Raw genomic sequence first — 20,980 nt, 5'->3', positions numbered from 1 at the left:
GACAACACGGATGACGACCCCGCTCCGGGCCCGCCGGACTCGGTTGAAAATCGACCGGTGCAAGCCGCTTCTTCATTCGCATGACTACGGAGGCTTGGCGCTATTGGCTACCCGTAAAATGCTGTGCTCCGATTGCGGTCCAGCCATGGTCCGTTATTACTCCTCTTAAGTTATTGCCAGCGGGAGAATCCATGGCCGATTTCCTCTCGGATCACTCGTCTCCCGCTGTCGCGAGGAGCGATACCGAAGCCGCCGGCGTTCTCGACTCGGTGGCCCCGCCCTGCCATTTCGTATTGGCTTCTGGTCTCATAGCTACAAACCATATTGTGGCATTTCTTAGCCAAGACCGAGTTTACGTGTTTATCAACATGGTCAATACGAATTTGATGTCTCAGGCACGTGTGTTAGCCTCCTTCTCCCCCGGGAATCTCTCTTCCGGGCAACTTGCAAGCACCTGTTTACTGAGACCAGTCCCGCCATATGGTCCCCACCACGATTTACGAACCTCACGGGAAAGGAGAGCGAGGGAGAGAAATTCGGGAAAAATAGAAGAAAAAAAATGCAATCAATTCCGCCTCCCTCCGGCTACCCAAAATCGGGCGTATTGTGGAAACGCCAGACACCGAAACGCCCCAGATATCAGTCCTCCGTAGGCCATTCCGCTTTCCATGCTCCTGCATAGTGATTCATGACAGTCCTGCAGGACTACCGCGGCGGCTACGGGTCTGCCTCGGAAGCCGGCCCTTCGTCCAGAGTGCCACCTCGGTAAAGACCAGATAGATGCCCGTAAAGAGCCAAAAGGTGATGACGATGCCCAGCCCGCCAGCCATTTTCGCATCGACGATCCAGGATATGATAACCTCTCGCGCGGCGTCATTCATCATCACCCACCCGTAGAACTGCACCAGCGCGCGCGCGTTCGCAAACAGCGTCGGGTGCTGCGCATGGCCCACCCGGACCAGCTCTCTCCGCCGTCCCTCGATAGTATCGACCATCCGCCAGGCGACCTGGTTGTTGATCTTCTCCCACGTGGCCTCGCAGGCCAGGGATCGCGCTTCCTGAGCCATGGCTGCACGTCGGGCCGGGTCCTTCGCTAGCGCCATGACCCGGTCCACGAAACCGTGCAAGTCCTGGGGCGGCAACAGGTGACCACATCGGCCGTCGTCGATGATGTCGCTGGGTCCGCCCTCGTCTCGGGCGACAACGGGCACGCCGCTCGCCATGGATTCGAGCACGACGAGCCCGAACGTCTCGGTCACCGAGCAGTGAAGGAAGATATCACCGGACGCGTAGGCGGTCGCCAGGTCCTCGCCCGACTTGAACCCGGCAAAAATGACTTTGCTCTCGTCAACCAGGGGGTCGAACATCTCTTGCACCTCCCGCTCGACGTCAGGATTGCGGTTACCGCCGACGATGTACAGCTTGAACGGCAGCCCACGGGCATCGAGTTCCTTGGCGGCCTGGGCGAGGAAGTCGAACCCCTTCTCGCCGGCGATGCGGGAGACGCAGATCAGGATGATCTCACCATTGGGGGCAATCTCTCGACGGAGCTTCTCCGAACGACGGCCGGGGCAGAAGGCCTTTGTGTTCACCCCGCGGCGGAGCAACTCCATCTTTTCGGGCTGGACGCCTTGCCCTTCGAGATAGCGACGGACGAAACGGGAGGGATAGAACAGCGTTTTGACCGAGTCGTGGCGGAAGAGGTAGCTCTGGACCAGGGCGAAGGCGAAGACGGCGATGGTGCTGAAGGGTTGGGGGAAGAGGATGGAGCAGTAGCCGGCCAGGTCGGTCTGGAAGTTGCAGACGATGGGCACGCGCTTCTCGCGGGGCTGCTGGCGAACCTGGAGCATGACCTGGAAGCCGAGAGAGGCCGGGCTTGCGAGGTAGATGAGGTCTGGGGGGTTGTCCCGACCGAAGGTGCGGGCGAAGAGAGTAGAGACGCGGACAGGGTAAACGACAGATAGCTCCGGGTTGAAGGGGAGCGGGTATCCTTTCAAACGGACCTCTACCAGCGTGTCGTCCTCTGGCCGTTTTTCTGCGGCAGACGGGGCGAAGGTGTCGTGCTTGGTGTGGTTCAGGGGTGCGACGACGGCGACCAAGGCACCGTGGGCTCGCAAATGGTCAACGAGCATCAGAGTGGTACGACTCACGCCGTTGACGGGGCCGAAGGATTCCGTGCAGAGCAGTATCCGTTTCCCGCGGAGGTCTTCTGGAAAGGTGGCATAATCGTGTGACGGATATCGTGGTGCCTTGCCGGCGGGGTGGTGAAGAGGAAGTTGGGACATGGCAGTAATCAAGAGGTCCTAACCATCTCTAGGCGGTGGAACCAGAGAGGGCCAAGGACAAGGCATCAAGAGCCAGCCAGAAGACGTTTGAAATATGGTCCAGGGCCGTCTTTGAAGTAAAGTCGCGGCGTGCTGGTATAATGAATCATTTTCATAGAGTAAAAGAGGACGAGCGAAAGAGAGAGAGAGAAGGGGGGGGAGGAACCACCAAGAAAGAGCAAAAATGAGGGCGGCAGGGCACTGGGACCTGATATCTCGAACTTTGACGTCCGCCTTGCCGGCACTGTGGCTGCCCTGGATGTACATGGCCATAGTCCCCAAGTAAGCCCGTGGGGGGCCAAAGGAAAGAACTCATGCAGGCACCAACAGAGAATGCACATGGTCCCTACATCGCCTCCTAGTCATCGATTCCGCCTCCGTGGTGGGCCATGATGAGCAACCGCGGGTACTGATACCTTCGCAGGTCGGGAGAATCAGGTACCTTACCCAAGGGCCATGCCAGTGGGCAGAGGTGAACGACCCCGCGTGGTCGAGTCACCAAGGACATGTGGATGTACATTATCGTATGCGTAAGGTATCGGTCGACGGCGTAAGTGTTGACCTGAGGGAGGAAAGTTCGATCTGACAGTGGTTGTGATTGTGAACTTTTGGAGTTTAGCAGGTGCCATCCACGCAAGAAATACGGTAACAGACTAACAGTACCTTCCACTGAGGAGTCGAATCAAGCTTCGGACGGCAGGTATCATGGGAAGGAAGATAGAAGTAGGGGAAGGAAGAACCAGCCAGCCGAAACGCCCCAGGCGAGGGCGTGGGCAGAAACTCGAGGCTGGTGCTTCGTTACTCGTGGATGCGAAGGGGAAGGAACAGTTTACGAAGTATAGAGCACGTGTAGTGGTAGTGTGGGGCCTAATACTATCCGTACCGGCAACAAAGGGCACCTGACAAGTCGCAGCTGCAAGAAGACAAAATCCATGCGAATCAGCGGGCCACATGGCTTTGTTGACAGGACATCGTCGTACAGTCTGTACCCTTTAATTTCTCCGTAGGTATGTAGACTTCCAGGTTCTGACAAGTTTGTCTCGGATACCAAGCCTTGGGCGTACCTAGGTGTTGCTTCTGACATGTCAATACGGTACTTTAGGTAGAACTGCTGCCGACTTGGAAGTTGCGCCAAGGAGAACTCATCCACCAATCACAAACCTTCCTTGGAGCACATTGTCTGATTATTGGTCAAAGTCGCCATTGGGCCCCATCCGAGGTTACATGTAAACTGATGTTGAACTCGGTGGCTGGGCTGAGGGTAGATATGGGGCGTGGCTGATAAAAAAGTTGAGGGTAGGTACGGGGCTTTACGCCTTTAATTAATTGGTCGAACTATTTCGCCATCGCGTTAAATACCTTAAGGTATTATAAGGATTATTTCTACTAAGGGTTATTATATTATTATAAAGTCTTTTACAAAGTATAAGAGTAGTTACTTAATTTATTTAGTTATATAACCTTAATAAATAGCCTTATAATAAATATTAGCTACTTATTATAAGGGTAGTTACCTAAGATATATAGTCATGTAACCTTAATAAATAGCCTTATAATAACCCTTACCTACCTATATATATTATAAGGGTAGTTACCTAAGATACTTAGTCACGTGACCTTAATATATAGCCCTATAGTAACCCTTGCCTATCTATTATAAGGGTGGTTACCTAAGATATCTAGTCATATGACCTCAGTACATAGCCCCACAGCAACCCTCAGCTCAACTTTTCGCCCCACTCGGACCCACACCTACCCTCAGCTCAGCCTCCGAGTTCAACATCAGTTTATCTGCAACCACCCCCATCCCATCACCATTTTCTTCGTCTTCTTTTTCGTACTTTTCCGTACTTTTTTTCTTCTTCTTTTTTTTCTTTCTTTCTTTTCCCAATTGTACCTCTGTACGCCTGCACCCATCCATGTCAAGTGACATTTCTCTCCTGTCGGTACCCCCGTGCTGCCATCGATTGACCGTTACACGCCTCTTCTTATTATCTTCTTCCCGTGCCAGTTTTCTTCAAGGACCCAACTCCAACTGGGCATAGGTCTGGACGTTGACTGGAGAGCCGAAAACCTGCCCGGCCGATCCCCCGCAGTGACTCCGAAGCTCGGTCGGGGTTGATGGAAATTATGGAATATCCAACTCATCTATACCCATTACCCCCCGCCTCGTCCTCCGTACCGATCCAAGCAACACTCCGAACGCAGCCTCCATCGCCTCGTCACGATGTTCCAACCAGGTGGTGGTGCTAGCCAAGGGGCCTAGACTACCGCTCTTTATCTGATTAACCAATGTCTTGATCCGCGGTCTGATCGTGTTTCACCACGTCTCATCACCAAGGGGCACGGTCGCACCAGCCACCAGCCACCAGGGGCTCCGACACGGTCAAGCATCTTCGCCCCCTTGACTTCTTATTTTCCCACCAACCTGGAGTCCTCAAAGTCGAGATGGCCGGTGCTAGGTATCTCCAACACGGGTGTCGTTGATGGTATCGCTCAGGGCATATCTCGGCCCTTCTGTGCAACGTACGCGCCACGACAGGCCATCCATGATCCCACCGCGCAATGGACCCTTGGACATGCTTCATTCTCCTCAAGTGTGGTCAGTAGGGTCTATGGTGAAGGGCTCTTGGACGTTTCAGCTGCAAGAAAGACCCTTGATCGTCCCACGGACTACCTACCTCCATCCCTCCCCATTACGAAGATCCACGTATGACCTCTCCTGACGCCCCAGTCCATCTCCGTTCTCCTTTTCCTTCTCTTCTCGCCCCCAGCACCGCCTGCTGCTCCATGTCAACCCATCCAGCGTTCGCTCGCTTCATGGTTGATTCCCATATCCCCCGGGTCGTGTAGCCTCACACTCGTTTATCGCCACGCTCGTTTTATTTCTGGTCTGCTCAAGACCCGTACCGCTGGCCAAACATGAAGCCAGATCATGCTACCCTCTTCCTGCTCGCCTCCTTCGCCGCTGCTGTCCTCTCAGAAGAACTACGGCCACACGATGTTCCCTTCGCCTGTGCCAATATCTGTGGGCCCATAGTCGAGCTGACCTCTCTCTGCCGCGTCAACACCCCTGCGTCTGAGGAGCTGCGCCGCCTGAAGAGGAGGAGACTAGTCGGCGATGGCCTTCGCGGCCCAAATAGCACAAAGCGCCAGGGCCGCAACAGGAGAAGGGAAGCCGAAGAGGCACTACCGAACCACAAGCGTCAGGTCCATGTCGGCTTTGATGGCGGTAACACCGGTGGTGTCGTGGTGGGTGAAAACGGCAATGGAAACGTGATCGGAGAGTTCAAGACCATCCCGTTCACTGCGACAACAGATCCCGCCGCGGGAGCGCCGGGGGGGTTTCGAACCATCCCTCCCGACAACACCAATCAGCAGCAGCACCAGACTCACCCAACCACGCCGACGACAAGGCTTGACCTTCGTCCGACCACCACTCCGACAGTCATCAACCTCATTATCGAGTCGCCCTCTTCATCTCCATCTCCATCGCTTTCACGAACAAGCGCCTTGACGACGGCAAGCACGGCCATCATCTCGACTCCCGCATACAATCTCCCGGTAGGCGACGGTGGGCCGGCAACTGGCGTAGGAATTGGGGATGTCATCAACGTGGACAACGGCATTGGTGGCGACACTGACGACGATGATGAGGAGGAGGAGGAGGCTGCAGAGGATACTGTTGACGAGGCAGATGGCCCACTGCCCGACCAGGGGGCGCAGCGGGAGGCAGAGGGCCTCGAAACGGCCTGTACTTGCTCCAACGACAGCTTTGACGTCGCGCGGGTGATAGCCCTATGCGCTGACTGCATTGAGCAGATGAACGACCCAGATGGTCGTGAGTTCTTCCGAGACCCCTTCCATACCTCGTGAGACAGTACTGTACTGACCACTGGTTATGTTATGTATATAGCGATGTCGACGATTATGCGGCAGTGTAATTTCACCCCCGAAGAGTACATCCCCGCGAAGGATTCGGTCGCCGCCAACGTGCGTGTCCAGGCGGCCAGGCCCTTGTTGCCGGGTCAGTCGGCCGCATCTAGGCCGATCACGGCTGTGGGCTGCTGGGCTGGCGCGATTGTAACAGTAGTGACGGTCGCTACGATCGTGATGTAGATGTCCTGTCGCCGATTGGATGCGGATATTTTAATAGCACAGCATTATGGTCGATGGATCATGGCTTTCCAACCACTTCTTTTGCCTGTCCTCACTAATACTGTTCCCTCCTGACAAGACAGATAACCAGGCATAAACCGGCCAATGTGTTTTCTCCTGACGTCCCTTGACACATGGGGCTATTTGAGAACGCGTACAAACATGATTGGCGTTAAATCTTCAAGCGAGGACATGCATGCAGCGTGACCAACGTGCTGCGTTACATTGCGTTGGGGGAACATTATGCATCATCCTGTCCTCCACGCCAGCGGCCAGGGGCCCCGACCCTCGAAGAAGCAGGCGACATGCTAAATTTAAAAACGTCTGCTTATTTTCCCTCAACTACCCAAAACAACCTGACTTTGTTTCTTCTTTTCTTCACGTGCACCTCTTACCCACCGCCGTTTCCCCGCGATGCACCTCATTCTCACTGGCGCCACGGGAGTCGTCGGGTCCAGCGTGCTGGACGCCATGTTGAAGAATAAGGAGGTGACCACCATCTCCATCCTTTCGCGCCGGCCCGTGCCGCTTGCGGACCAGGCACAGGACCCGCGTGTCCACGTCATCATCCACGAGGATTTCGCGCAATATCCGCCCGAAGTGCTGGAGCAGCTTAAAGGTGCCCAGGGGGTAGTGTGGGCGCTGGGAGTTCGCCCGATGACTGTCGGTAAAGAGTGAGTGAGAGTCCCGGACAATTTTCCGTACTATAATGCATCTGTCTTTTTTCTTTTTATTTTTTTCGTTTTGCTTTCCTCCTTTCTCGTGTCTCGTATCAATCGACAACTTCATCCATATACGATATGGGACCACAGCACGGGGCACATGATGGCGCAGAGTTGATGTGTCTAACATAAAAGGTCCAGAGAGTACCTCAGAATCACCAAAGACTACCCCACAGCAGCCGCATCGGCCTTTTCCTCCTCCCTAGCCACGGAAACCACGGAGAAAGACCCGTTCCGCTTCGTCTTCGTCTCGGGCGCCTTCGCGACCCAGAAGCCGGGTCCCTTCCACCCCCTCTACGCCCGCACAAAGGGCCAAACCGAAGCGCGGCTCTCCGAGATCGCGGCCCAGTCCCAGGGGCGGTTCGTCGTCGATTCGCTCCGGGCATCGACGGTCGACCCGACGGGCCACGAGGCCGTGTTGAAGGTCGTCCCCCGCGATGGGGTCCTGAAGCGGTTGGGCTTTGCGGCGAATCGGGTTCTGGTCCCCGCGATGTATGCGCCTAGTGAGCCGCTGGGGCGGTTCTTGACGGGGCTTGCGTTGGGGAAGTACGAGGCCCAGCTGGCTGAGGGGGGGACGGAGGGGGCGAAGGTGGGAAGGCTGCCTAGGGTGCGGCTGTTGGAGAATCCGATGTTTAGGAGGTTGATTGGGCTTCCGTGAGTTGATTGTATGGTGTGGGAAGAATGGAGTTTGGTGTCTACTGTTTTGAGATTGAATGGGACAAATTGTTTCAATGAGCTCAACTGGCTTTCGCCATTATACGAGATTACTCAATGCACGTCAAGGAAGTAGAACTGCGTAGCAGCGTATGATAGGGCAAGTTTGATGTTTGAATGATCTTATTCTTGACTACTATTGCCCTGTATTGGTCTGACCGCCTGAAGAAGAGAAGGCAACCATCATCCCTATCTATCTCTGCATGCTCAACGACCGTCGACAACCATATAGCCAATCCTTGCTCCGGCATCTCGAAATTATCCATTTCCAACAGCTCATGGTATACGGCTTTAGCTCCCTCATGAAAGCTGCAGCAATCCAAAGAGTCTCGTCAGGAGCTTAGGGTTCGATGTCCACGGTCCAGACTGGAACGGTGATCCTGCCAAATCACGCATAACTGGGAGGAGGCGTGCGCTGATGGGATCGAGAGATTCGAGACCCAGCACCACTGCGTCTGTCCCTGTCCCTAGTCCTCAGGCTGCCATATGCCGGCGCAGGGGGCGTCGGAGACGTCGCCGAGGGATCCTGGGCAGGCCGGTCGTGGTTGTGGCTGTCATCGGCATGCGGTCGTCCACCTCGTCCACCTCGTCCTCCCAGTTCGAGATCCCCCGATCGTGGGTCGTCTAGTCTGCAGAACCGCTGGGACCAAGGCGTCTTCTTGTTGGGGGCGTTGGAGCCGTTCTGCTCGGCCTGGAGGCGCTCTTGTTCATTCTTGTCTGCTCTGCGCACACACATACGGCATAGGTGCCATGTGACGGCCATGCCGATCAAAAGGAGAACTGTCAAGGCGAGCCAGTAAATCGTTTGGTACTGGCCATAGTGATTTTTGTAAAACTCGGCCATCTTTTTGTCGTTGGACGGTTGGCAGGGAGCTATGGTAGGCGCCATGGTCGGTGGCGATGTCTGTAATTTGCTGGGTAGTTGGGTAAAAGGGGTGTCGACCCGTGTAGTTTTGGAAGGAGAACTTTGAGTAAGCGTTTAGAAGAGGAGAGGACTCGATGGAACGACGGGTTCTCGGTTGATATAATGAGTCCCTGGAGCCTTTTGATTATCCTTTCTTCCACGTGGCGTCCCACATCATACGCATGGGAAGGAAAATAGATCCTCTGGTGTGCGTGGACCAGATGGTCGAACTTGGAGAGCTTACGGTGTACTCAGTAAAGTTTTCACTTGGGGCTACACTCCGAACTTGTAGTTGAGAAGATGTGTAGTCAGGTCATTTTGATCCCCGACCCAGCGTCTCAGCCACGTCCGTCGTGTTGGCCTTTTACTTTCAGATCGGCCTTGACTCTTAGTTCAGTCCTCAGAGTCTCCCGCCCAGCCCAAGCCACGGCGCCTCTAGTCTGTATTAATCCTCGCCTCGCCGAAACCAAAAGTACGAAATTTACGGATATGCCACAACGTGACAACTAAAGAGAAGGATCTTGTGGTATAGATGGTTACCTTCCATGGCGTGAATATACGTGACAGCTTCCAAGTTACGCTGTCGGGGGGGATGCGGAGGGCCGGAAGCAACGAGGAGACTCAACAGAGCATAGCTTATAAGTTGTACCTTGGATACTGTTTATTATTTCTTAGAAAAAGAAGAAAGACCGTTATATGATATATCCTCCTATTTTGATCAACGGGGGACAATCACATCACTGTCCATAGTCCCAGAACTGGGCGTCACACAATGGCGCGGGCTCGTAATAACATGTAGTCTAAGAAGTAATGGGCCCGACGGTCGGCGTCGTCCACGTCCACGACGGAGAAGTGTTGAAACCCGTGACCCCGGTGACAGTCTCATACTCGCGCCCGCCGAACGTCACGCCACTCTCCATCTTTTCCGATATTGGGTCGTTTTTATACTCGGCCTCATGTGGGAGTCCCAACTCGAGACCGTCGTTATACGTCTCGGCGTCACGGGGAAGCTCCCCGTGTTGCTTTCGGACGTCAGCTCCCTGCCTGACACGAGACTTTCTCCTCTTGCAGAATGTTCTCTGCAGATAGAGGCCGAAGCATAAGAGGACAAGCACGGCGAGAAGCATGAACGTGGCGACGACGAGGTTGTGGGCGGCGAGGCCGGGGCCGCCGGGGTCGTCCGGGTTGCCCGACGTCACCCCCCTGGGCCCTTTCTGGCCAAACAGTATGTGATTGCCGTATAGGTCCTTGGCGTCCATGTCGGCTCTTTTCTGGAGTATCTTCCCTGTCTGTTTTTCTCGGAGCTTTGCCCTTTTGCATCCCTCCAATGCCTTTTTGGCTCGCGCCGCTGCGTTTTTGCCTTTGGCTTTCTCCGCGGCAAGCTTCCTCATTTTTTGGGGGCAGGCGCACCCCCTCTGCCGTGGACTGGAAATTTGACTCCCCATCTTGGGCGAACGGGGGTTGTCTTGACTGTCGAGGTTTTGGGTCAGAGACACTGTTTGAAAGTTGGGCGTCGGCTTCAAGCATTTTTTTATTTCTTTTTTTTTTTTTTTTTTTTTTTTCCCCCTTGAGGCTATGTAGGATATTGGGAGTGGGAGTTAGTGATGATGACTTACGATATGAACCGAGGGAGGACTCAGAAGAGACGGATGATAGCGATGGGCGTGGGATATCTGGTAAAGAAATCCGTTGTTAGACGACTAAAGAAGAATAAGTTGAGAGTTGTGGCCAGGGTGCTGACACCTCAACTTATAACATTTTGGATCCCGATCCCCGAACTCTCCTGAGATGGGTAGCACAGTTACGCATAGAACAGCTCGTCTTCATTTTAAGGGCGTCGCCGTGGCTGTCTCGACTCTCGGCGCTGAACTTTGACTACATTTTGGACTTAACTACGCCTCCCGAGGGCAGCAGGTCAATCCATTTTTCAACTCATGGCTTGATGTGTGACTTGCGCAGCAAACGCCACCTTCAACATGAGTCGAGAGCCTCGCCTGGAGCCTGGAGGGCGTCTCCTGGCTGCAGGTATTCCATGCTGATCCGAGAGGGAGCCAACTTGCACCAAGACTACGTATCGAGATGGGGGTTTTTTAAACAAGAAGAAAAAAAAAGAAGAAAAAAAAAAGAAGAAAAAAAGAAAGAAAGTGCTAGGATTCTAACAACCAAGACTCAATGCTTTCGATTCAGGTGCTTGAATTAACATTTGTCTGGAAAGCCCATTCTTCTCAATGTCCACCCCGCTCTCATGGGCTCCCGCTCCTCGATATTGGACAGCTTATGCGCCGACCTTCTCTCGTATCCCGTCCTTCACAGTATGGGGCTGCAAGCGTGACGTGCTCTCTGGTCCTCCCCCGGCGCATAGGCCCTTCTCGAGGTCCTGCCCAACAGTTTGACGTGTTCCATTCGCCCTCCTCTTGCGCAGCCAGCCTGAGATTTTTCGAGAGGCGGCATTGATGCAGATGTCGTTGAAATTCCACATGAAAACGATCAACAGGAGGAAGAGATACGTCGACAAGGGGAGGGCGATCCAGAAGGGGAAAATGGTGGCAACTTGGTTGTAAAGGTCCATGTGCGCAATGTCGAAGATTTCGATCACGTAAAGAATGAAGCCCATTTTGTAGAATGTTTTGTTCGGGGTTCTGGTTGACAATGGTGTTTCTGCTTCTTGCTTCGGGTTCGGGTTCGTGGTATCTTGGTATCTTGGTGGGAGCGTCAATCGAGGTGAAGTATAAGGTAGGGAGGTGAGACAGGAGATGGCCAGCTGAAGAAGGGATCTTTAAAGGCACTGGGGGTTTTAAAGGGGCGTCCAGGACCATGGACCATCGCTGTGAGGACCCAAACTCAGTCATGGCTTCAAGTATAGGGTACAATTAGTACCTGGCGCCCAAATTTGACCATGAAGAACCATCTACATTACATACATAAAGTTACTTCCAAGCATCTTTAGATCGTTGGGAGTAAAGTAAAGTTCACCCGGCCGCTGCTCATACGGGCGCATCCCCCGCCACCGTCCACGAACCAGCCCCTTAGTCACCTTACAGGCTCACAGGACAGTGCTCATATCTTCTTCTTCCCCTCAAGGTCCCGCGAAGTGCTCTTTGCCCGCCAGTTATAAATGAACTTGATAAAGCCTGCGACGAAGCCGGCGATCATGATGAAGGTCATGAAATAGAAGAGCGCCCAGTGGATCTTGGCGACGGTGTCGAAGAACTTGAGTTCCCACGGCGCAAACTCGCGCTCCTGCCTCGGTAGTCGTCCAGGGCCATTTCCCTTGTCCATTGTGAATGGTAAACCGTAAAGGAGCAGGATCAGCCGGTTGACGAGTGCTGGAGTTGTGGAGGTCGCGGTCTCCCTCCCTTGTTTCCCCTGGCTTCTTATATGTGTGCAGGTATAAGTTACAACTGATAAGGTATAATGTGCGATATGATGCTAAGGACATGTCAGCTCGGTTTCTGAGTTCTTATATACAGGTACTTACCAGGAAGAGATAGACTTACGAGACTAAGTACTAAGTTTGTGAGATCAAGAAGCTGTGTATGTGTACGTTGTCCAAATGCTCATGAATTGATCATGTCGCTTGATGATTGTTGAAACAAGGGCTGGGCGGGAGACATTGGCATGTTTGTTAGTCATCCACCATGACGTCTTTCACGTGTTCACCAGCCTCAATTATTATCATCCGCCACTGCCACGGTATCTACTATTACTTTGTACGTTGTACACCGACGGTTGTGGCTGGGGATTATGGGTACTTCACGCCAAGTAATTACGTACCTATCCGTAATTCCGTAAGACCCACAGTAGGCGGTAACTATATTGACCAATCAGTATATAGAATTGGACCCACATTTACAACACATGTTCTTCACCGAACTTCACCTTGACGAACATCCAACACCAACGCGGCAACGCCTCCTATTTCCATCCAAGGATAAGTCATTACACATTTCATCCTTCACCTCCACCCCCCGCCGTGTCTTCGAGCTTTAAGAATCCCGATGATTATGATAATGATGAAATTCTGATCGGTTACCTTCGGCCAAATGCGCTTTCGGCTTTCGCTTTCCAGCTGACCTCAGCCAACATGAGCACAGCGCTGCACGACAGACAAGAGAAATCAAGAGATAGGGGACCCCGGGGTCCACGACAGCCAAGTCTGACAGACCAGAGGGCGAACGTTCATCCCGTTTTTTTGTTCCCTCTTCTCGCCACGCCGCAGCCTGGTCCTCGGATAGGCGAGTACGGGGAGTCACGGACTGCACGGCAGAGAGAGGGAGAAACAGTCGTTGTGCGAATACGTCGTGCAACGAGCCTATTTTTTGCTGTCTGTACCCGGCTGGGGCCGTTATGTTCTACACTACACTGCCAGTACTATATGGTCTCCTTTGTTTTTTTTGTTCTCTCCCACGTTTTCCTTGAAAGTTGGTTCTTGGAAGTTGGAACCCTCGCATCTTCCCCCCGTCATGTTACCAGCATATAGTGATACCCCCTCCGGTGCATTCTTCCCTCGCTACGTTTACACTCTCGTAGAATCTTCTGTTACTCAATATCCTGGACTCGTCATCATACAGCGCTAATCTCGACCAGGCCCCCGCCGTGTTCCCAGTATCAGGCGAGACCGAGACCGAGACCGAGACCGAGACGTTGGTTTCCTCACGCGTCCTTACATCGTACATACATTCCCGGCTTATCTGTGGCTTTTAGTCTCATCTTCTCTGCCCTCGGTTTCTACTCACATGTTGCTTTGCCGTCTATCCTTGCATATTCTCTGCATATACCCTACGAGTACTCCATTCAAGCCTTTGCTTCTGCTCATTTTGTTTGAATAGATAAAATCGTGAACCACTCTTCCCTGTTTTCCCCTGTTCGCACGTCCCTCTTCTCCTACTTATTCTCCTACGTCTTCGCTCGAGCCTTTTTGGTCTTTCTCTCGCAATCGTCCCGTCTTATAAGACTCTCTCCCTCTCCAGCTCTATCAACACTCCCCCATCACCCTGAGAAGCTTCAAACTTCTGAGAAGTTACATTCGTTCCAGACTCCATACATCCCTCTTGATAGACCTCAAGCCCAATTCCAACGAAAGCCACCATGCCCTGCCGTCTAGCCATCAGCACCGTCTCCCTCGGCCGGTGCTGGGCCGGCCACACCCTGGAGCACAAACTCGACATGGCCGCCAAGTACAACTACGGCGGCATCGAGCTCTGGCACGAAGACCTCATGGACATGGCCGACCGCTTCCCCGAAGGCGGCGCCTCCGTCGTAGCCAACCAGCTCGCCGCCGCGCGGTACGTGCGTCAGCTCTGCGCCGACCGCCGCCTCACCATCCTCAACCTGCAACCCTTCCAGCACTACGAAGGCCTCGTCGACCGCGCCCACCACGCCCGCCGCGTCGACGAGTTCCGCCTCTGGCTCCGCCTCTGCCACGCCCTCGGCACCTCCCTCATCGCCGTCGCCTCCAACGTCCTCCCCGCCGACCAGGTCTCGCCGGACCTCGACCTCCACGTCGCGGACCTGCGCGAGATCGCCGACCTGGCCGCCGCCGCCGCCGCGTCCCCGCCTGTGCGTCTTACGTTCGAGAGCTTGGCGTGGGGTACCCGCGTCGACACGTGGGAGGAGAGCTGGGACGTGGTCTGCCGGGTCGACCGGCCCAATTTCGGGCTTTGTCTCGATACGTTCAACATGGCGGGACGGATCTACGCGGATCCCGCGGCCGAGACTGGCTTGGCCGGTTCGGGTTCGATTTCGAATGCGGAGGAGGCGGTTCGCGCGTCCATGGGGCGGCTTGTCGCCTCGGTCGACCCGGCGCGGGTGTTCTACGTGCAGGTCGTTGATGCGGAGCGGTTGCGCGAGCCGTTGCGCCCCGGCCACGCGTTCTGGAATGGGGAGCAGCCGCCTAGGATGATGTGGTCGCGCAATTGCCGGCTGTTCTACGGCGAGACTTCGAGGGGTGCTTACCTCCCCGTGAGGGAGATGGCGGCGGCCATTTTCCAGGGGCTTGGGTTTGAGGGGTGGGTTAGCTTGGAATTGTTTCACCGGCGCATCGTCGACGAGGATCCGGCTGTTCCTGAGGAGCTGGCCCAGAGGGGGGCTTTGTCTTGGGTGAAGCTGGTTCGCGATATGCGGTTGGTTGAGGCAGAGGATACCATGATGATGACGGCGTCGCTGTGAGGATGGGCAGCGGGCTGACGGACGACTTTGGTAGACGGACGTGACGAGGGAGTTGTCAACTCTTTTCTGTTTTACCCGGGACAGGGGCAAAGGCATGTTACGCAACGACAAGAAGCGAGCACGAATAAGGACAGCCACATATGCATAGGGTTTTTACCATCAATTAGAACATAATGTATTTCAGATCATGTTGACTACAAAATTCAAGACGGTTTACCAATTTCTGGCCACATGAAGCTATTAAGAGGCTTCATGTTGGCAATGATCCTCGCATCGCGTTTCCACCTCGACCTCCTTTGCCCCCTAGACCATTGCTGCCCCCAACAAGTCCTTCCCCCAGTTTACTGATTATCCACTGTCCCACATAGCATGCTTGGCGGCTAATGGGCCGACCTAAGCCGAGATCTTTAGTCTGGGTAGTGGGCGGAACCATTGCGCGCTCTCTGAGTCTGGGGCTCACCAGTGACCAAACATGACGGACGACAAGGAGCGTCAGCTGTCGACGTTGTGTCCTGCAGGCTGCACTGCAGGTTGCCCGATCTTAGGTGATATCATTAGCCGTGCTTCCTCGACTATAATCCTCGTACTCCCTTACCATGTTCTGACCTTTCATCATTATTCTTCCAACACCCGCACTTTATGATTACAACGCCGGACACTCCGACACCGACACTCCGAGAACCTCCGAGCGAGCTGCCTTGAGAAAATTGTAGAACAATCCTCTCTTCCTCCCTGTGACTTGACGACATCGACGCCCTGTGCTACGTGTAAAGGCGTAGCTCACTCAGCCCCCGTACTCACACGACAGAGGTTACAGAACAGAACGACAACCGGAAAACGAGCCGAATCGCGATGGCGAAACACAAGCACGACATGGACTTGAATAATACGGAGCTACGCGAGATCTATGACTTTGCCATCCAACTCGGCAAAAGTGCCGGGGACAAGCTCATGGCCGCAGCTCGCGCCAGGCTCCAGGTTCTCAGGAGGAGAACTGTCGGGAAGCCGAAGCCGCCGTAGAGGAAAAGGATAGCTCCGTGGATATTGTCACTTAGGTTGACCCGAGGTGAGGCATGCCGCATGTCTATCTACATCTTCGAAGTTGTCCCAGCCCCTTACAGATACACACACACCTTACCACAGACGCCTCTACGGTCTACCATCAGTACAACACCACCTCGAGAATTGCAACATGTGTAAGCTGACAAGAACGAAAACCCAAGACATCGAATCCTTCATCCGCACCTCCACTCCATACAAGCAAAGTACCCAACGCACCACTTCCTAGGCGAGGAATCCTACTCGGCCGGCTCATCTCGGGACTACCTCGTCACCTCCGCCCCGACCTGGGTCGTCGACCCCCTTGACGGCACCGTCAACTTTACGCGTCTGTTCCGCCGTCTTTTGCGTCTCCGTCGCCTTCTTTTCTGGGCGGCCGGCCCGTGACAAGTGTTGTTTATGTTTCGTTCCCTCTCGCAGTTGTTTCGCGCCTATGTGGGTCGTGGCGCCTGGTTAGACGGCGGGCATGCGCTGGGTGGTGGTCTGTTGCGTTTACCTCTCGTGAGGGATCCCGTGCCGCCGTTGCCAGCGGGGGCGCCCAAGGGTTGTGTCTTCTCTTGCGAGTGGGGGAAGGGTAGAAGAGACGGGTCTCATGGGATTTTGCAGCGCAAGGGTGAGAGTTTTGTGAATATGGCGACTAAGATTGAGGGGCCGGAATGGAAAAGGGGGGATGGTGCATGGGATGAGGAGCTTGAGGGAGGAAAGTCATCCTTGGTCCTTGCTGTTCTTTGCTTTTATGTTTGGGGGGAGATGACTGACGTGGCATACTAAACGCGACTATGGATTTGGCACACACAGCCATGGGATCGTTGGATATCTGGTGGGAAGGGGGTTGCTGGGAATGGTATGATATCACCCACCCTCTGATATTGGAGGCATTTGGGAGCTGACGATGAACAGACCGGCGGGTGATTCTGGGACAGAGACTGGGCGACAGGCACAGGAACGGGTGGCGAGGGAGGTCTGGAAGAGGGTACGAGAACTTGACTACTCCCGGCCAGGGGCTTAGGAGAAGAGTCTGAAGAGATGAAGTACATTCCCAGGAAGGATGAGATTCAGGGGGGAGATGGCCGGACTCTACGTAACGCTGTTGGAGTATATGGCCATGACTTGGATACCGACCCCTTACCCCTTACCCCTTACCCCTTTTCCCTTTTCCCTTTTCGATACCCTACACAAGTTACGACGGAACGCCTTGAGTGAAAAGCCAGGAAAGGCATATTTGCGCCAGTTGCGCCTCCAAGTGCACTAACAAGCCATGCTTTCCACCGTATTCCTAACCACTCTATGGCTCTTAGTCTTTCTCCCCCGGCGTTTCTGCTGCATCATGGCAGTTAGCATCCATACGCCACGTCTGCCTCAGCGACTCCCCGCAAACTCTCTGCCTCTTCACAGAGTCAAGACTAGACGCCACCCAACCCTCCTAATTACCCATTCAAATCCCTACGGACCAAGTCTTGCCACATTCCCGTTACCTTCAATGTCATTGTATCACGAAAACGAAACTGCAGCATCCCTGGACAGAAGAGTTATCCAGTATCCATATCGTCGCATCTAGGCCAAGACATAGCCCCAACCATCTGGTCAGAATGAGCATATAGCACCTCACAGCTTATAGGGGTCTTGAGGAAGAAATAACAAAAGGAGAAAGGAAAGAAAATACACCAGGACCATGCCTGAAACAGCATATACGCGTGTCCTGGGTCTGATTCAACCGTATCACGACCCAGACACGGACATGGAGGCCGAAGAGAACCCGTTCAGGCCGCGGCCAGCATACATCCCCGATCCCGATCTCGGTTACGGTGCCCTGGAGGATATCGATCATGCCATTGTCAGCCTTTTGTGCAAACATTTTGGTCAGGGCACAATCGAATATTATATGAGAGAAGAAGAGAACAGGGGCGCGAAGACGGAAGACGGGAGTGGCAACGACGACAGGGAATACATGATCGATGTAATGGACAGGATGTTCTGTCATGCCGCACACCGCACGAGCAGCGGCGCACCCGCGGCATGGTGTTCAGGTTGGCATCCTCCTCCTCCACCGCCTCCTCCTTCACCTTCACCTTCACCTTCACCTTCGCCTTCACCACCACCTACCACTCCACTTACTCCTCCTATAACTTTGCAGGGGGAACTTGGGGAAGAGCCAGTCGCACCAACCGCAGAACAACAACCACCAGCAGACGAACAGAACCCCCAAGAAGACCGACAATCAAAACCAAGAAGCAGACCCATCTCCTCACAGCTCAGGAGATGGATCGCATTCTTCCTCTGCCGCTCCCACCAGCAAGAAATCCACGACACCCAAGAAACCGAACGCCAACGAAAGCAACGCGAAGCAGAAGAAGACGCCTCCCGCCACACGCTCATCAAAGTCCAGCTCTACCGCGACTCCTTCCCGCTCCGAACATGGAACCACCCCCTCAACGCCGTCCCGCGCGCCGCCGTCGAGCAGGCCATCCTGTCCTTGGGCCTCCCCCCCGCCTCCCAGCCGGCAGAGAACCTAGTCGAGGCCCACCTGCGTCGGATCTACCGCGCCGACTACCTCGTCTCGACCCTCGGCCTCGCGCGACCGGGCGGGATGACGTGCCACGAGTTTGATTTCGGGAGGTGGCGGCGTAAGCGCTTCGGGCTGTGGAAGGAGTGGAAGCGGACCCCCGAGATCGAGGCCCGGGACGTGGAGATGGCTGGCGTTCGGGTGAGGTTTTGCGACGTGGATGCTTTGAGGGTCGTGGTGGGAGTTGCTGGGCTTTGGGGGCCCCCTGCTACGTGCGACGACACGGCGAAGAAGGGCCCGGGATCCGAGGACGGGATGGACTTTATCGCGCGTCTTCCGAGGGATTATATTGTTGCATCGATTGTCGAATCTGGGATCTTGAGGGGGGAGTGGCAGAAGTGGATGGAGAAAATGAGGGATGTGCTTTCGGTTGTGGACGAGGAAAGCCATGTTGACGTTGTCAGCGACGTGAGGAGAGCGTTGTGGTTGTGAAGTTTGACAAGGAGCTTGAGACGACGGGACTTGAGTTGGATGTAAAGGATGAGGTACCCATATGTGTCAAGACTCCTGACTGGATGTAAAAGACGGCAGAAATTCATACTATTCTGACCTGTGGGTTTGACGTGGTGATGTTGGCGATGTTGGCGATACACCTCGTGAGTCGCGTCGCCGGATAGAGGAAGCACATGACTTTATTATTGGGTATCTCCTCCTCCTCCTCCTCCTCCTCCCATTGCATCCTACAAGAGAAATAGGCTTGTCCAACCACCAGACCAGCCGGAAGCCCGACACCTAAACGCCGCCAGTCCCCAGTTGTCCCATGCCTGCCGAGTGTTTTGTACAAGCCACCACCTCCGGCTACCACCTCCGGCCACCCCTCCCCCTCCCAAACCCACCCCGTCCCACCATCCCCTGCTGGTCATAACCGCCAAACTGACCCTGACCACCCGCGCCAAAGCCACCACCGCCCTGACCGAACCCCTGCCCCTGGCCACCCCCTTGCGCGGCGGCGGCGGCGGCACCCTGGTTCTGCATGCCGGCAAACATGGCGGACATGGCGCCGGGGTCCATCTGGCTGGGATCCATGCCGGAGGCCATCATCTGCTGCATCATGGCCTGCATGTCGGGCGGCATCCCCTCCATGCCGGGCATGGCGCCCATGGACGGCATCGCGGACATGCCGGGTTGGGCGGGGCCGCCAGGCTGGGGCCCGGGGGCAGCGGCACCGGGCATGTTCATGCCGCCCATCATCATCATGCTGCCAAAGTCCTCCATCATCTTCTTGTTGCCGGCCATCATGAGGTCGGGGTTGTACTCGTTGCGGATGGCTTCTTGTTTGGCGGCGTAGAGGGCCCAGGTGAACTCGTCGAAGCCGTAGTTGAAGTAGTCGCTGATGTCGGTGCCAGGTTTGCGCCAGGGCTTTTCGTTGTCGGGGAGGTCTGGGAGTGGTTAGATGAGAGGATAAAGAAGAAAGAAGAAAGAAAGAAAAGAAGAAAGAAAGAAAAGAAGAAAAAAAAAAGTAAAAAACCCCCCCGGCCCAACTCACCTTCGTCTATGTTGATGGCGGTTATGTGCTTGCCGGTCGGAGTATAGATGGGGTTTCCGTTAATGTCAATCTTGGAGCTCGAAGCAGCTGCGGCTGCCTTGTCGGCGCTAGGGACGGCGAGTCGCTGGGCGGGGGATTCGATCTTTGGTTGCGGGGATTTACTGGCGGGTGGTTGCTTCGTGGACACGTCGTTGGACGCCGATCGTTGAGGAATGTTCCTAATATCGCTATATCTCGATTGACTGTCCCATCGCTTGTTAGCAATGGGGAATTAAGGGAGAAACAAGGGAGGAAGAAAGGGGCGTGAGCTCGGCTCACTCACGTGGGCGGGGCCGCTTTTGTGCCGTCTTTCCTCTCGGTGACGATTTCGATGTCCTAGAACCACGGAGAGATTAGTATAGAAGACCATGGTAGGTAATGTTGCCTGACAGTGCAGCGCATCTAGTGGAAGAATCGAGGCACTGCCTGCAGGATGTCCAGGGAAATTATAAGCATAAAAAAAGACAGAACTCACCGAGTCGTCGTCATCCTCGTCCATGGGACCTTCTTCGTCTTCTTCTTCTCCCTCTTCAAGCTCAAGCTCAGTCTTCGGCTCCACATTGGTATTGGTTGTCGGCGCTGGTGTCGCCGAACCTGTGGCCTCCCTTTCGACGTGGCTGTCGCCAGCATTTGTTGTTGTGTTTGTTCCGTCCGACGTTTCGGGAGCTACAGAGGGCTCGGGGGAGTAGAAATCTTCTTCGTCTTCGACGTCCATTGTCATATTCGTTTCCAGAATGGGTATGGGCACTTGGGAGTGGGAATCGTGAGCGTCTCCGATGTCGAGGAGAAAGAAGCTTGCGATGATGCTGGTGATGCTGGTAGCGGAGGTGTTGGTCGGGCGGA

The 20,980-nt window shown here is 54.6% G+C and overlaps 13 protein-coding genes across 13 annotated transcripts; 6 read left to right on the top strand and 7 right to left on the bottom strand.

The window, feature by feature from the left end:
- Nucleotides 1-639: 639 nt before the first annotated feature.
- Nucleotides 640-2,285, bottom strand: SODALDRAFT_354092 (glycosyl transferase group 1; the record flags this gene model as incomplete). The annotated part of the gene is made up of 2 exons (XM_028613685.1): nucleotides 640-674; nucleotides 722-2,285. The coding sequence occupies 2 exons, from the start codon at nucleotides 2,283-2,285 to the stop codon at nucleotides 640-642; spliced, it is 1,599 nt and encodes a 532-aa protein (XP_028469780.1).
- A 261-nt stretch (nucleotides 2,286-2,546) lies between these two features.
- On the bottom strand, nucleotides 2,547-3,316 carry SODALDRAFT_341584 (hypothetical protein). The gene is made up of 2 exons (XM_028613044.1): nucleotides 2,988-3,316; nucleotides 2,547-2,929 (listed from the first exon to the last, which is right to left on the bottom strand). Exons 1-2 carry the CDS (start codon nucleotides 3,275-3,277, stop codon nucleotides 2,683-2,685), a joined length of 537 nt encoding a protein of 178 aa, XP_028469779.1. The 5' UTR covers nucleotides 3,278-3,316; the 3' UTR covers nucleotides 2,547-2,682.
- A 1,763-nt stretch (nucleotides 3,317-5,079) lies between these two features.
- On the top strand, nucleotides 5,080-6,798 carry SODALDRAFT_4426 (hypothetical protein). Its single transcript, XM_028615377.1, has 2 exons — nucleotides 5,080-6,165; nucleotides 6,241-6,798. The coding sequence occupies exons 1-2, from the start codon at nucleotides 5,247-5,249 to the stop codon at nucleotides 6,441-6,443; spliced, it is 1,122 nt and encodes a 373-aa protein (XP_028469778.1). The 5' UTR covers nucleotides 5,080-5,246; the 3' UTR covers nucleotides 6,444-6,798.
- On the top strand, nucleotides 6,765-8,023 carry SODALDRAFT_326141 (hypothetical protein). Its single transcript, XM_028610098.1, has 2 exons — nucleotides 6,765-7,156; nucleotides 7,346-8,023. The coding sequence occupies exons 1-2, from the start codon at nucleotides 6,897-6,899 to the stop codon at nucleotides 7,860-7,862; spliced, it is 777 nt and encodes a 258-aa protein (XP_028469777.1). The 5' UTR covers nucleotides 6,765-6,896; the 3' UTR covers nucleotides 7,863-8,023.
- A 283-nt stretch (nucleotides 8,024-8,306) lies between these two features.
- Nucleotides 8,307-8,807, bottom strand: SODALDRAFT_318753 (hypothetical protein; the record flags this gene model as incomplete). The annotated part of the gene is made up of 1 exon (XM_028609401.1): nucleotides 8,307-8,807. One exon carries the CDS (start codon nucleotides 8,805-8,807, stop codon nucleotides 8,307-8,309), a length of 501 nt encoding a protein of 166 aa, XP_028469776.1.
- An 815-nt stretch (nucleotides 8,808-9,622) lies between these two features.
- SODALDRAFT_318752 (hypothetical protein) lies at nucleotides 9,623-10,213 on the bottom strand (the record flags this gene model as incomplete). Its single annotated transcript, XM_028609400.1, has 1 exon — nucleotides 9,623-10,213. The coding sequence occupies one exon, from the start codon at nucleotides 10,211-10,213 to the stop codon at nucleotides 9,623-9,625; it is 591 nt and encodes a 196-aa protein (XP_028469775.1).
- A 530-nt stretch (nucleotides 10,214-10,743) lies between these two features.
- Nucleotides 10,744-11,801, bottom strand: SODALDRAFT_391039 (hypothetical protein). The gene has a single exon (XM_028615245.1). The coding sequence runs from the start codon at nucleotides 11,669-11,671 to the stop codon at nucleotides 11,066-11,068; it is 606 nt and encodes a 201-aa protein (XP_028469774.1). The 5' UTR covers nucleotides 11,672-11,801; the 3' UTR covers nucleotides 10,744-11,065.
- A 142-nt stretch (nucleotides 11,802-11,943) lies between these two features.
- Nucleotides 11,944-12,367, bottom strand: SODALDRAFT_374354 (hypothetical protein; the record flags this gene model as incomplete). Its single annotated transcript, XM_028614670.1, has 2 exons — nucleotides 12,320-12,367; nucleotides 11,944-12,251 (listed from the first exon to the last, which is right to left on the bottom strand). A coding segment is annotated over exon 2 (156 nt), but the record flags the coding sequence as incomplete, so codon positions are not given.
- Nucleotides 12,368-13,601: 1,234 nt separating this feature from the next.
- SODALDRAFT_326138 (3-dehydroshikimate dehydratase) lies at nucleotides 13,602-15,136 on the top strand. Its single transcript, XM_028610097.1, has one exon. The coding sequence runs from the start codon at nucleotides 13,911-13,913 to the stop codon at nucleotides 14,988-14,990; it is 1,080 nt and encodes a 359-aa protein (XP_028469772.1). The 5' UTR covers nucleotides 13,602-13,910; the 3' UTR covers nucleotides 14,991-15,136.
- Nucleotides 15,137-15,560: 424 nt separating this feature from the next.
- SODALDRAFT_326137 (hypothetical protein) lies at nucleotides 15,561-16,331 on the top strand. Its single transcript, XM_028610096.1, has 2 exons — nucleotides 15,561-16,056; nucleotides 16,214-16,331. The coding sequence occupies exon 1, from the start codon at nucleotides 15,843-15,845 to the stop codon at nucleotides 16,008-16,010; it is 168 nt and encodes a 55-aa protein (XP_028469771.1). The 5' UTR covers nucleotides 15,561-15,842; the 3' UTR covers nucleotides 16,011-16,056; nucleotides 16,214-16,331.
- On the top strand, nucleotides 16,269-16,987 carry SODALDRAFT_4395 (hypothetical protein). Its single transcript, XM_028615373.1, has 2 exons — nucleotides 16,269-16,893; nucleotides 16,950-16,987. Exon 1 carries the CDS (start codon nucleotides 16,449-16,451, stop codon nucleotides 16,818-16,820), a length of 372 nt encoding a protein of 123 aa, XP_028469770.1. The 5' UTR covers nucleotides 16,269-16,448; the 3' UTR covers nucleotides 16,821-16,893; nucleotides 16,950-16,987.
- An 860-nt stretch (nucleotides 16,988-17,847) lies between these two features.
- On the top strand, nucleotides 17,848-19,120 carry SODALDRAFT_326136 (hypothetical protein). The gene has a single exon (XM_028610095.1). It carries the CDS (start codon nucleotides 18,010-18,012, stop codon nucleotides 19,042-19,044), a length of 1,035 nt encoding a protein of 344 aa, XP_028469769.1. The 5' UTR covers nucleotides 17,848-18,009; the 3' UTR covers nucleotides 19,045-19,120.
- A 44-nt stretch (nucleotides 19,121-19,164) lies between these two features.
- SODALDRAFT_347076 (Fip1-domain-containing protein) lies at nucleotides 19,165-20,973 on the bottom strand. The gene is made up of 5 exons (XM_028613283.1): nucleotides 20,613-20,973; nucleotides 20,421-20,473; nucleotides 20,099-20,340; nucleotides 19,491-19,991; nucleotides 19,165-19,376 (listed from the first exon to the last, which is right to left on the bottom strand). Exons 1-5 carry the CDS (start codon nucleotides 20,856-20,858, stop codon nucleotides 19,345-19,347), a joined length of 1,074 nt encoding a protein of 357 aa, XP_028469768.1. The 5' UTR covers nucleotides 20,859-20,973; the 3' UTR covers nucleotides 19,165-19,344.
- Nucleotides 20,974-20,980: the final 7 nt, after the last annotated feature.

This window comes from Sodiomyces alkalinus, assembly GCF_003711515.1.
Source record: "Sodiomyces alkalinus F11 unplaced genomic scaffold SODALscaffold_1, whole genome shotgun sequence".
In the NCBI taxonomy this organism is placed as follows: Eukaryota; Fungi; Ascomycota; class Sordariomycetes; order Glomerellales; family Plectosphaerellaceae; genus Sodiomyces; species Sodiomyces alkalinus.
The sequence above is the reverse complement of the archived record's forward strand: the minus strand, read 5'-3'. Positions and strand labels throughout refer to the sequence as shown.